Raw genomic sequence first — 13,924 nt, 5'->3', positions numbered from 1 at the left:
AGGACTGGGCAGGGGGCACTTGTCCCTCCACCCTGCTCCTGACCTGTCCGTTCACCCTCTTTCCTTCCTGGCAATCCCCCCTCCCCACTAGGACTGGGCAGGGAGCAGTAGTCACCCACTCGCCCCCTTCCCTCTCGAGTCTTTCAGATTCCCAGCTGTGCCCCCAGGAACCCGAGCCTGGGCTTTGTGGGAGAAGGATGTGGGTTGTAGGAGATCGATGTCTCTGTTTTGGGTTGGTTGCCTGGGCTTTCGAGGAGACGCCGCCTCTTCCTCCTGGTTCCCCTCCTCCCTCGGTTTTGTTTTGACAGGAAACGTGCTGCTTGCTATAGGGGAGGGGAGAGCAGGAGACCGGAGCCCCGGGGTGGCAGAACTGGAAGGAACCTCAGCCATCATTTAAGGCCACCTCCTCATTTTACAAAGAGTTAAGACAGGGACAGGATTGGAACCCACTATTCGAAACCCAGTGTGCTTTCCAGCTCACCATCCTATGGCCCTCCCATGAGTTCTGAAATTGCATGGAAGCTCTGTAATGAGGCAGTAATAGCTACCTCTTGAGAAAGGGGGATGGGACCCAGAACTGAAGGGAGGGCTGCCGTTCCTTGCACCTGCCTAATTGCAGGGGGAGAGATCTGCTGCTCTCTGCTTGTCCCTTTTTCTCTCTTGAGTTACTTACTCCTTTTTTCCCTTAGAAAGACGGGTGCCTTACCCCTAGAGAGACTCTGAGCAGTCCCCCTAGGGACTTGACACACTTAGAGGAAGAGAAACCAGAGAAATACCATGGCCTGAGTCCCCAGCTTGAAACCCCTGGTTTCCAGTGTTCTGCGAGGCTGCATTTTTCTATGTGTTAATTAAGAGGATGGTGTTTGGAGTCCAAGGATCTGGGTTTGAATTCTGCTTCTTCCCCATACTAGCAGTGTTACTTTGAGGGAGTTAGTGACTTAACCTCTCTGCCTGGGCCTCAGTTTCTGGTTCTCAATCCTGTGAGTATCAAAGCCTCAGTTTCTTTTGTAAAATGAAAGAATTGGACTAGATAATCTCTGGAGGCCCCTTCCAGCTCTAAATCTCATGATTTTAGAATAATAACATCCTTTGGATCGGATACCAGTTTTCAATACCTGCCTACTCTTTCCTCTCTCTTGTAAGAATTACTTTTTGTTCAGTCATGTCTGACTCTTCGTGACCCTGTTTGGAGTTTTATCGGCAAAGATCCTGGAGTGGTTTGCCATTTCCTTCTCTAGCTCATTTTACAGATGAGGAAACTGAGGCAAACAGGGTGAAGTGACTTGCCCAGGGTCACATAGCTAGTAAGTGTCTGAGGCTGGATTTGAACTCAGGTCTTCCTGGCTCCTGGCCTGGATGCTCTATCCTCTGTGCTACCTGGTTGCCCCAACAATTACTTTTGTAGCGAATTCAGTAAGTTGGTGGGTCCCCCATTAGGAGTTTCAGCAGCTCAGAATAGGACCAACCCCGAAGTAAATCTTCATGTTTGTGGTTAACCTTGGAGAAAGGGGTTGTCCTAGACAAGAGCTGGATAAATAACATGAAGTTGGGACAGCATGTTAGTTTGGAGTTTTTCAAATAGTCCCGCTTTCTAGAAATTGACCTTATTGATGGGCGACTTCTGTAGATGCTATGAGTATTTGATTGCTAGTCAATGCCTGTTTTGTCTAAACACGCACGCACCTATTTCTGGATGCCTGGCGCTTAGCACAGTGCCTGGCACATAGTAGGGCACTTAATAATGTTTACTGAATTGAATTACATAAATATGACCTTCTCTGACAGAGAATCCCTGCTGAGTGATCGTCACCTTGTGCCAGGTTTTAGCTCACTGGTGCCACCATTACATTGGGCTGGACTGCATATAGGAGGAGGAGAGGTTTCTTTCCTGCTTTCAGCACCCTGTCTCCTGGCTGTCCCCAAGTGCCCAGGATCTAAGCCCAGGCATGACCCATGTTACGAAAAGCCTTTTCTAGATAACCCTGCCTCTGACCATTTTGCTTATGTTGGGAGGAGAGAGAAGTTGCTGAACAAGTCTTGAAGGTGGGCTCTAGGCCCACTTTCTCAGTTCTGCTATTTACTAGCCACATGACCTTATAGAAATCACGTCATCTCTCTTTGGCTCAGTTTCTTCCTCTGTAAAATGAGGTGAGGGGGATTGAGACTGGATGAGTCCAAGAGTCCTTTTCAGTTCTAAATCTTATGATCTTGTGAAGTGACCTCTCCCAAGGTCGTTAGTGGACCAATAACACCTGTCTTCAGCCTTCTGGTTCATGTCTTTCGTCTTTCTCCCCCTCCTTTCTTCCAGATTTGTCCAGGCTGTGTCTGGTTTCCCAGGTCCACAGGGCAAATTAAATAGCCAGTTTACTACAAGGTGTTAAAGATTGATAAGAGCTGGGACATTTGCATTTTAACTGGATACTGAAAAGTGTGACTTAAAAGATTAATTATCCGGGTGACCTTGGATAAGTCACTTCTGCTTTGGGTTGAGCAGTGCTTTCACCTGTAAAATGAGTGATCTGGACTCGATGACCTTTGAATTCCAGCTCCAGAGTCCTGATCCCAGCATTGCATCATCTCTCGGGGAGGATTCCTAAATGGAATAATTGTTTGGCTTCTCTAGTCGGCCGCTCAACTGTGTTAGAGGAGTTGGTCCTGGCATGTTTGTTTGATGTCATCTTGCAGTGCAGTGGTGGGCTACGTGTTACCACATTTGATGCCCCGGTTGTTAGGAGTAGGTCAAAACGGAACCGTGAGAAGTTGGAGGGTCTGCCGGGAAGGGCAGCCAGACCAGAGGAGCTTGATTGAGCTAATGGAGGGTGTTTAACCTGGAAAAAAGATAATTTCAGGGGCACTCAACTGTAGCATGGTTCTAGGAAGAACTGTCATATGGAAGAGGTTTTAGTTCAACTCCTTATGTGTGGCCCCAAGGGCCAATGGGTAGAAGTCAGTACATGGAGATACATGGAGGCTTAAAGTAAAGAGCAATTGTTTAAAAAAAAAACAAACATTTAATTTTATTGTTATATTTTGGTTTGTGTCATCTTAATTTCTGAATGTATCCCTGAATGTAACAGCATCCCTCCCAAAAAAGAACTATCTCTTATAATAAAGAATAAAAAAGAAAGGGGGTATGTGTGAATATGTTCAGCAAAACTAACCAACAGGTCAAAGAAATCTGACGTTTATGCTGTGTTCCACATCTGTAATCCCCAACTTGTGAAAAAAAAAGAAAGAGATGGAGATATATTCTCATTTTTCTTTTTTGGGGGTCAGGCTCAATTAACAATAATTTATTAGTTGACTACTTTGTGCCAGCACTTTCTAGGAGGTAGCAACTTGCATAGGAAGAGATACAAATGTCCCCTGGCAATGCGACAAAGAAAAAAAAATTGAAACAGTCCCTACTCTCAAGGAATTTCCTATTACAAGGAAAAACCACTTCAAGTTGAGTAGAATGGGGTGCCTCGAGAGTTAATGAGGTGTCCTTTACTGTAGATCTGCAAGTAAGGTTGGATGGGGGGTTGGTGGGTTGGTTTCTGTCTTCATATCCTCTCAGCATGTAGCACAGCTATTAGTGCTTAATAATAAATGCTTGTTGACAGATTATAATGAATACACTTGACCCCTTGAAGAAATATGAGAATGTGAATTCCCTCCCCTCTTTGTAGAGCTGGAGGATGGTGAGTGTGGAGCACTGTATAATGTCAGATCTGGTTGGGTCTGTTGGCTAATTTTGCTGAACTGATTCCTCTCACCCCTTTCTTTTTAATTCTCAAAAGAAGGAAGGAAAGAAAGACTGGATGACCCTTTGGAGATTGTGTTCCATGAAGAAGGGAATCCCCTTTCTGCTCTGGGTTAGGCTAAATGCTTCTCCTTTTTTATAATCTCTTTGGGATACAGACCTCGAAGTGGTATTGCTGGATCAAAGGGTAGGCACAGTTTTATTGCCCTTTGGCCTTAGTACCAAGTTGCTCTCCAGAATGGTTGGATCAGTTCACAACTCTACCATACCAACAATGCATTAGTGTCCCAATTTTCCCACAAATTCTCCAATATGTATCATTTTCCTTTTCTGTCGTATGTAGGTTAAATACTTCCCAAGAACCTTCCAATGCTGAGATTCTGTGATTTAAGCAGATTAACCCTTTGGTCACCCACAGGGGGCTGGGCCACCAGGAGTTAGAGCAGGGTCTCTTACTTATAAGAATCCAGTAATGATCACTATGGAGATCTGGCCACATTTTACCTTTCTTTGGCCTGAAAGGCTGAGGATGTTCTACTTTTCAAGACAGTCTTCATTCACAAGCCGGGTCTAAACCTTTGAAGTTAGTTCTCCTTGCAGAAATGACATTAGGCTGTAATATTCAGCAGCCTCCATGATGCATGGGGGGTCATTAACTTTCAGGGTCCTGCTGGTTTGGTTCATCAGGAAGCGCTCCATCAAATTTCCACATCCATTCCTTGACCTTTAAGATGGTGAAGGACGGTACTGGGCTGAACCAAGGGGACAGTGTTGTAATTCGGGATTTATCATCAGAGAGAGGAGATGCCCCTGGGAATAATGTTTCTGTAACAGCTTTTCCTTCCCTTTGACCAGTGATCTGGTCCTGGCTCGTTAATGACCCTGAGACCTTCCCTCTGACCAGTAGCAGTGCTGAGTCCCAGTCTCCTCATACTGACCTTCCAGGTCATCTAGTCCCACCCCTACATTTTGTAGTCTCTTGACTTGGTCAGGGTCACAGAGGTCTCACCATGGGCCCAGAGTTCTAGAGCAGCAAGGACTTTGGAGGTCACCGGTGAAGCCCAGAGAGGAATGGGTTCGTAGTCTTAGAGCTCGAAGGTGACCCTCAGGGGTCACTCAGTACGACCTTGTCGTTTTTTCAGAGGATGATGCCTTGGTCCATAGAGGGGAAGCAGCCAGGAAGCAAATAGCAGGGCTGGGCTCTGAGCCCAGGCCTCTGACTCTTCCCACGGCACCATCTTGTCTCCAGCTGTACATACAGTGAAGGTAATCTGTGTGTACCAGGCCTTATCACTCAGAAAAACATGTCACTGAGAGGCTTTGCACCAATGAAACAGACTCTTAAAAAGTCTCCTAACTCTTTTGGGGGGGGCGGTGTTTCCAAAACCCTTAAGGAAGCATTCCAGCTCGCCCCCGTTTACTCTGAAGTTGACAAAGGTTCCGTGGGGCGTGATAGAAGCCCGAGTGCCCACTGGTGATGTTTGGTTTTGATTTTTACAAAACCACGATTTTAGGATGGGACTTCTGTCTGTAGGAGAGACCAGGGCTGGATCTACCTGGAGGGGAAAGATTGGTTGGTGGTATAGTAGATGTAACATTGAATTTGGAGTATGTGAGGTACAGTGTTACTAGAAAGATTGATGGTTCTGGGTCAGAGGACCTAGGTTCAAATGTGACACTGCTGCTAACTACTATATCGCCTTGGACAAGTCACTGATCTCTAGTTCCTTTTCTGTAAGATGAGGGGGTTGAACTCGATGCCTCGGAGGCTCCTTCCAGCTCTAAGTCTGTGATACTATGAAATAGCTTAGCTTTTCTGGGCCTCAGTTTCCCCATCTGTAAAATGAGAGTATTAGGGGGCATCTAGGTGGCACAGTGGTTGGAGCACCAGCCCTGAAGTCAGGAGGACCTGAGTTCAAATCCAGCCTCAGACCAAACACTTGACACTTAACTATCTGTGTGATCCTGGGCAAGTCACTTAAACCCAATTGCCTACAAAAAAACAAAAAAAATGAGAGTATTAGACTAGATGCCTCTGAGGTCTCTTCCAGCTCAAGATATTTGATGCCATGAGCTCTGCAGCTTTATAACTGTATCAATTTGGGTAGGTCATGTCCCCTTTTTGAGCCTCAGTTTCCTCAGAGGTGAAATAAAGTGGTTGACATTAGTGACATCTCTAAATTTCCTTCTAACTCTTCGTCAGTCGACCTGGTGATAAATCTGTTGTTTTCTTATGAGTTGTGCATAACTGAGACGGTCTGGGGACAGTTGAGTAATCAGTGCAGGAAAAAAAAATGGGTTAAGAGTGAATGAATGAATGAATAAGAATTTATTAAGCACCTGCTCTGCCTCTGGCACTGTGCTAAGTGCTGGGGATACAAAAAGGCAAAAGATTAGTCCCTGTCTTCAAGGAGTTCACAGTCTAATTAGGAAGACAACATGTAAACAAATATATCGGAATATATATTATTATATATTATTAATATAATTATAGTATTATAATTAATTATGAATATTAGCATAAACAAATATATAGGAAGCAAGTGATGTACAGGATAAATAGGAAATCATTGAGAGAGGAATTAAGAGGAGTTGGGGGAAGGCTTCCAGTAAAAGATGGGATTTTAATTGGTGTATAAAGGAAGCCAGGGAGGTCAGTATTGGAACAAAGGAGGGAGAGTGTTCCAGGCATGATGGACAGCCAGAGAGAATGCCCAGAGCCAAGAGATGGAGTTGTCCATGGGCCAGCCAGGAGGCTGGTGTTGCTGGATCCAAGAACATGTATTGAGGAGGAAGGTCTAAGAAGACTTGGAAAGGTAGGAGGGGGCTCAGTTATGAAGAGTTTTGAATGCTAAATTTGATCCTGGAGGCAACAGGGTAGGGAGCTCACATTCTAATAGAGAGAGTCAGTATATAGAGGAAGTTTTAGCTACAAGTCACATGGAAAGGCCCTGTGGTCCGGTCCTTAGGGTACAGTGATAAAACAGATGACCTTAATGGTATCTTATGCAAGGTACTTAAGCAAATTAGCAGTTACGTAATAGCACTTTATAAGTAAAAATGGGATATCCCGTATAGTAATAGGTGGATTGTTCAGAAGATTTATCACCCATAAAGAAAATAAACTATCTTAGACAGTCTTTCAGCATGAAGTTCTGTTTCCACATCTGTAAAGTGATGGTTTTGGCATCTGAGGTCCCTTTCAGCTCTGGGTCTGGGGTTTAGGTGTACTCAGACACTGCCTGGGACAGGCTTGATGTAAAGGGCATCTGAAAGCCATCCAGTGGGCCTTCCGTTGATTTAGTCCAACACTGCAGATGGACGAAGGGCCATCTGAATAAGCAGAAGAGGAAGCTGGGAAGTGTCTGAGAAATTGTTCAGGGCTTAGAGTGATGGTGAGTTACTCCATGCTGTTCCCTGGAAAAGAATAATCCATCTTTTCAGTATTTTCCCAGCAATGCTCTCTAGCTAGGAATCATGGAACATGACAGTCTCAGAAGAATCAAAATTGTGGGTAATCCATTGGATTATGCAGGGGGAAAATAATAATATTTTTAGAAGCAAACTTTCTGATCTTTAATAAGACGCAACATAGGGTAGAAGATAGAGAGCTGACCCCAGAGGCAGCAAGATCTTAGTTTAAGCCAGGCTGCATAACACTGGACGAGTAAGGTCACCTCGGTTACAGAGCCAGTGCTGATCTGCATTGGCAGAGGGAGTTTCTACACTGGGAATTCCTTATGCCGGTGAAATCAAAGGACTCGTCCCATAAAAACAATATTAATATTAAAGTGTCAAAAGAAAAAAAAATTCTCACAGGCCAAGAAATGCGGATACTGGAGTGAAGTCTCTTATTCTAGAATGTGTGGTTTGTCTGAAACACAGAACCTTCGCTTGTGGAATTGGAGTCACAACCTGGGAAGTATTTGTTACAGTCATTAGGAAATGTGTTTTGATTGAAACTAGGCCAACAGTGATTTGATTGATGATCAAAGACTTGGAGGAGAATTGCTGAGAATAATAGCTGCATATACATAGTGTTTCAGAGTTTGCAAAGATCCACATCTGTCATCCCATTTGATCTCACCCTGACCTTGTGAGGTAGAAGCCATTGTTACTCCCATTTTACAGATGAGGAAGTCTGTGACTCTATAATGAGAAGAATCATTGGCTTTTCACCTTCTTTTGCAGTTGAGCTCCAGTGGTCCATGGGGGATGTAAAAGGCAGTGGATTTGGATTTGAAGGAGCAAGGTTCAGCGTCTCTGAAACTTACTCCCTTTGTGACCTTGGGGAAACTCTCTAACCTTGTCAGTTGTCTGCTTTCTCATCTGTAAAGTGAGGGCTTGGTCTAGATGGCCCTTTCAGCTTTAGATCTGTGCTCCTTCCTGAACCTCAGTTTCCTCGTCTACAAATTGAAGGGGTTACACTAACTGGCCTCTGAGGTCCCTTCTCGTTTCAGATCTATGAGCCTGTGAATGACTGTCACGATTTATGATGTCCATACCACACACGGGGCAGCTGGGTGGTGCCATAGTGCATAGAGTGTCGGGCCTGGAGTCAGGAAGACTCATCTTCCTGAGTTCAGATCTGGCCTCAGACACTTCTTAGCTGTGGGACCCTGGTCAAGTCACTTAACCTTGTTTACCTCAGTTTCCTTATCTGTAAAATAAACTGGAAAAGGAAATGGCAAACTACTCCAGTATCTCTGCCAAGAAAACCCCAAATGGGGTCATGAAAAATTGGACGTGACTAAACAATGAATGAACAGCTGGAGTTGTCTGAAAATAGGACAGGCTGCCTTGGGAGAGAGAAGGTCCCTCTCTGGAGGTGGAGGTGGGATGACATCATGGGAGGGGCTTCTTGATTCAATATGGATTGGACCAGCTGGCTTCTGGGATTCCTTCCAACTCAGAGAGTCTGAAAAGGGCCAAATGAATTTTCCTGGTGCCACCATGCTTTCCCTTTCCTTATATTCCCTGGTCTTAGCCAGTGGTAGGCATATAGTAAACACTGGGTGAATGGTTGTTGACTGACTGCTATATTGCCCCCTGAGGTTATGTCTCTTTTGGTTCCCATATACCACAACTCCCCGCCCCCACCTTTAATATCATAGATGCTTGGCGCAGCAACTCAATGGTCGTCCCCATTGGCAGTCCTGCCTTTTCTCGGTCCCTCCAGCTTGGGATGTGGGGCTGGCTCTAGCTCTTAAACCTCCATTGCAGACCACTCATCTTGCTCAGTTCAGAGGGATTTCTCCCCCACGTATGACCTTGGCTCCTCCCCTCCCCTTCTTCCTGTCTCAGCTCCTTTCCCCCCCACCCCCTATAAACTTTCTTTTTTTAAAGACAATCTTAGCAAATGTCAAAAGACAACAGCATTTCAATATACAAAGAAGAGAAAAAGTTGATTTCTATTACATCTAGCTTTTTATAAAAAAGTATATATTAATTGGCCTGTGTGTATATATGTGTACATGAGCATTTATTAAGCACTTAACTGTGTTCTAATCACTGTGCTAAATGCTTACAAATATCTCATTTGTGGGAATCTCTTCTGCTAAACTATACATATTTGTTATGAGGGTTTCTCTTTATTTTTCTCATTGTTCATTGGCAGGCAGTAGGAGGGAGAGATAATAAATGCTTGTAAGAATAAATAATTTTTTAGAAGATGAAAGGGAGAAAAATACATGAAATCTAACACAGCAGGGAGTTCCAATGCTGGCCTGCTGGCCTGTGTCCCCTTATGACCTTATTCTGTTCTCTTTTGGGCTTTTAAGATGCTCTTTTTCCTTTCTTGAACTGCTGTCCGTGCCCACCCACTTCCTCCTTCCCTGAACCAGTGAAAGCTACTTTTCCAAGCACCCCCTCTCCCCATAAGTCTGCCCCCTTCCTTGGATAGTTCCTCGCCTGTGTCCCATCCAGGGCTTCACTGTGCATCATTCCCAGGTCTCCTTCATATCTACAGAGAAAGTACCCCTGTGTGCTTTCAGAGCCCCTCCTAGAGGCTTTTCTTAAGTTTTGCTTATCATTAGTAGTCAGGATAGGAGTTGGTCCTGTGCTTCCACTGGAATAGGAGACCTCCCAGATAAGGCAACCCCCTCTACCTGTGCAGATTGCCACCTTCTCTGTAGCTTCTGGTCTCAGAGAGCTGCGGCACCCAGAGAAAAGTGCCTTGCATCAGATTGCACAGCCAGACTATGTCATAGGCAGCACGTAAACCTAGATCTCCGTGACTCAGGGGCCAGATAATAATAGTAACCCAATTCAGCAAGCATTCTTTAAACATCCACCATGAGTCAATAAACAAGTACTTACTCATTGCCTGCTATATGTCTAGCACTGGGGATACAAAGAAAACAAAAAAAGGGAGATAGTGCCTGCCCTCAAGGAGCTTACATTCTAAGCCAATGTAATATAACATAATATAATGTATAATATAATATTATGTAATATAAGAAGATACAGAAAAAATGCCAGGTAGCTAGAACATTAACAGTAGGGGCTTCATGAAATTCCAGCTGAGTCTTGAAGGAGTCACCCATCATGAAATGGCAAACCAGTATCTTTGCCAAGAAAACCCCAAATGGGATCACAAAGAGTTGGACGTGACTGAAACAACTGAACAGCAGCAACATAGCTAAAATTGCGTGGTCAGGATTCCAAACATCTCGACAGGCTTGGGACATTGAATAGAACAAAATAATGACGTTCATTAACGATGAATGTTAAATGTTGGACTTGGGTTTAAAAGCTCAACAAGCCAGGTACAAAATGGGGCGAGGTGTAAGTGGATGGCGGTTTTGTCTGACAAAGATCAGTGGGCATTCTTGGATCAAAGCCCGAGTGGACAGTATGACAAGGTAGCCAAGACAGCAAATTCAATCCTGGGCCGCATTAAGGGAGCCACAGAGGTAAGGGGATAGGGAAGTCATTGTGCTGCTGCACTCTGTCCTGGTCAAAGTACATTGGAGCACTGGGTTCTGTTCTGACCATGATGGTTCATGCTGAATAAGGCTCCTTGGAGGGACTGAGGCACTTAGCCTGTAGATGGGAAGTCTTAGGGATCTTACTGGCCCACTCCAAGTATCTGAAGAGCTGTCTTCTCGAAGAAGGATTAGGCTCATTCTGCTTGGCCTCAGTGGGCATGAGTAGGTACAGAGGGTAGAAGGTACAAAGAGGTAAATTGAGGCTGCATATCATGGGGGGAAATTTCCTAATGATGAAAGCCGTTCAGAGATTGTGGGATGGGCCACCCAGAGAAGTATTGCTTCCCTCTCTTGGGGAATTTCAGGCAGAGGTGGGAGGACCACTTCTCAGGGGTCTTGTCAAGAGGATGCTTATTCAGACAGAGATTGGACAAGGCGCTTCTCGGAGGTCCTTTCTAACTCTGGAACTCTCTGGAGCATTCCTATTTGACAGATCATATCAGAAGGTCAAAGGCTAACAAGATTTAGAACTGGATGGGAGAGGGACCTAGAGGATCATCTAGTACTGAGACTCAGAAATGGGAATTTGTTTGAGGTTACTTTGGTAGTAACAGAGCCAAGATTTAAACCTAGGTCTTTGGATTTCAAGTTCAGAGCTCTGCCACAGCACACAGCCCTCTCTCTCCTGTTTTTACAGATGAGGAAACTGAGGCTCTAGTGCAGTGCCCCAAGTCTACCCCCAAGGGAGGGGTAGACTTGGGACTCAAGTTGAGGTCTTTGGGCTCTCCTCATCCAGCCTTCTTTCCACTATTCTTTGCTGAGTTTCCACCAAGATGGCAGACAAAGCCTGGAATTATAAACAGCCAACTAGAGATTGAAATACCCCATCCTGACTGTGTCCCGCCTGGGGATGAATGTTAATTAAAATGATAATATTTCGTTTACTACACAATAAAACTGAGACTTAGCCCCAGGGCAGGGGAATTTCGAGGGCTCTAACTGCTTGTCTTTATCCAATAGAAACAACTGAGCTTTTTAGCATTTGGTTAGTAAGAATAATGAGCTACATCAGTAGCTGCCAGATGGCTCACTTTTTCCCTCTCTCATATGGCCCACCCAACTGGGTTGATTCATTGACTGGCCCCGCCCAGCAGTGGTCTCCCCAGGGGAAGATTTGCCCTCCTCCTGGTCCCAGTGTAAGGGGGTTTGTGTCTACTCCACACCATGGGGCTTCCTCACAATACCAGAGCCTTAAAGGCCATCTAGTCCAATGCCCTCATTTACAGATGAGGAAACGGAGTCACCCCGTTGATCTGTCACCGGGGCTGGATTTGAACTCAGGTCCTGTGAGTCTAATTTCAATGTTCTTTCTATCACGCTACACTCCCTCCTTGTGTCCTGAGGCCTGAGGTGTCATGACCCTCAAATGAACATCTCAAAAACTTGATTTGAGGGTTCCGTTTCTGGGGCTTGTCCAGAGCAACAGAACTGCCAGTGAAGGCCCTGGTGTTTGTTTTCTTCACGAAGGGCTGGCTATTGCTTATTGGGTAAAGGCAGCCTGATGTCAGGAAGGCCTGAGTTCCAGTCTTGCCCCAGATACTCACTGCCTCTGTGATCCTGGAGAAGTCACCGAACCTCAGTTTCCTCATCTGCAAAATGGGGTTAAGAATAGCCCCCACTAGAGGCAGCTAGGTGGCACAGTAGATGGAGGTCCACCTTTGAATCAGGAGGACCTGAGTTCAAATCCGACCTCAGACCCTTGACACTTACTAGCTGTGTGACCCTGGGCAAGTCACTTAACGCCTATTGCCTCACCAAAAAGCGGAAAAAAAAAAAAGAATAGCCCCCACCTCCCAGGGATATTGCAGGGATCAGATGAGATAAGGTATGATCCCTTTGCAAACTTAAAAGTGCCATATAAATAGGAGTTGTTATTGTTGTGGCTGTTCTTGTAGCAGAGGGCCCATGGATGTTCATGTGGGTTGCTCAACTCTGTAGTAGAGCTCTGTCCCTGAGTACGTTCACTGGTCAGTTGAGAAATCTCTCCTTCCTAGAAATCTTTCAAAACAGAAGAGCCGCATTTGCTTTAATATAGGTGGTGTAGTGCCTAGAGCACTAGGCCTGGAGTCAGGACGACCTGGGCTCACATGTGGTCTCAGATACTTCCTGGCTGTGTGACCCTGGGCAAGTCACTTCACCCTGTTTGCCTCAGTTTCTTCATCTGTAAAATGAGCTGGAGAAAGAAATGGTAAACTCAGATGCTTACTAGCAGTGTGACCCCGGGCAAGTCACTTAACCCTGTTTGCCTCAGTTTCCTCATTTGTAGAATGAGCTAGAGAAGGAAATGGTAAACCTCTCCAGTATCTGCCAAGAAAACCCCAGATGGGGTCACAAAGAGTTGGACACAGCTGAAAATAACTGAACAACAACAACAGGCTTGTGGAGTTACAGCTGCAAGGGACTTTAGAGGGGACCATTGAGCCTAACCCCCTCAGGAAACTGAGTCACAGAGAGGTTAAACCTCTTGCCTAGGGTCGCACAGGTAGATTTGAACTCAGGTCTTCCTGACTCCAGGTCCAAAACTCTGTAGCTCTGTCTCGGGGCCAGGGTGGTGGCCTCAGTGATCTTTCTGAGGTCCCCTCCAACCTTGGGCTCTCCAGCCATCAAGCTTTGTTAGACTCTGTTCTATTATTCACTCCCTGTGCCCCCCAAAACTGATTTGGGGGCTGTTTGTCTGTGCAGGTGTCTCTGTGTCCCCTAAGACGGCGAAACAAAATGCCCTTTAACGATGAGAAGCTCTCGGTGAATGATGACCCCCTGAGTGACTCGGACTCCTCGAGGATATCGGAGAGTGCGGCTTCCCTCAGTGACTACGAATGTTCCCGGCAAAGTTTCACGAGCGACTCCTCGAGCAAATCCAGCTCTCCAGCCTGTAAGCAAACGGAGAAGGCACGGGCCTTGGTCCCCTCGAGCCTCTGATGCGCAGAGAAAGATCCCGAGGTCAAAGCCCACTCACTTGTCATAGGAGGAAACTGGGGGCCAGGGAGAAGAAGGTCACCTAGCTAGTAAATATAGGTCCTCAGGCTCCTCACCAGGTGCTCTGCGAGGCCAAAGACAGAGACGGCCTCGCTTGAATTATCCCCCCTTTCCCAACAGCACTATTTGTACAAACAAGAGTAGCCGTTTCAGTCAGTCAGTCAACATTAAGCACCTACTATGTGCCAGGCACTGTGCTAAGCGCCTAAGAGGC

At 45.7% G+C, this 13,924-nt stretch overlaps 1 protein-coding gene across 4 annotated transcripts in view; it reads left to right on the top strand.

The window, feature by feature from the left end:
• Positions 1–13,924, top strand: part of TCP11L2 (t-complex 11 like 2) — a 63,101-nt gene that overhangs the window by 10,682 nt on the left and 38,495 nt on the right. For all 4 annotated transcript variants that reach the window (XM_027872584.1, XM_027872561.1, XM_027872568.1 and 1 more), the window contains one exon: positions 13,417–13,606. In XM_027872584.1, the coding sequence (XP_027728385.1) occupies positions 13,450–13,606 (157 nt within the window). In that variant the 5' untranslated portion in view covers positions 13,417–13,449. The remainder of the gene's footprint in view (positions 1–13,416; positions 13,607–13,924) is intronic.

The sequence above is a fragment of the Vombatus ursinus genome, unplaced genomic scaffold, assembly GCF_900497805.2.
Source record: "Vombatus ursinus unplaced genomic scaffold, bare-nosed wombat genome assembly UNPS02003292.1, whole genome shotgun sequence".
Lineage (NCBI taxonomy): Eukaryota > Metazoa > Chordata > Mammalia > Diprotodontia > Vombatidae > Vombatus > Vombatus ursinus.
Note: the sequence above shows the minus strand (reverse complement) of the source record. Positions and strands in the feature narration are given on the sequence as shown.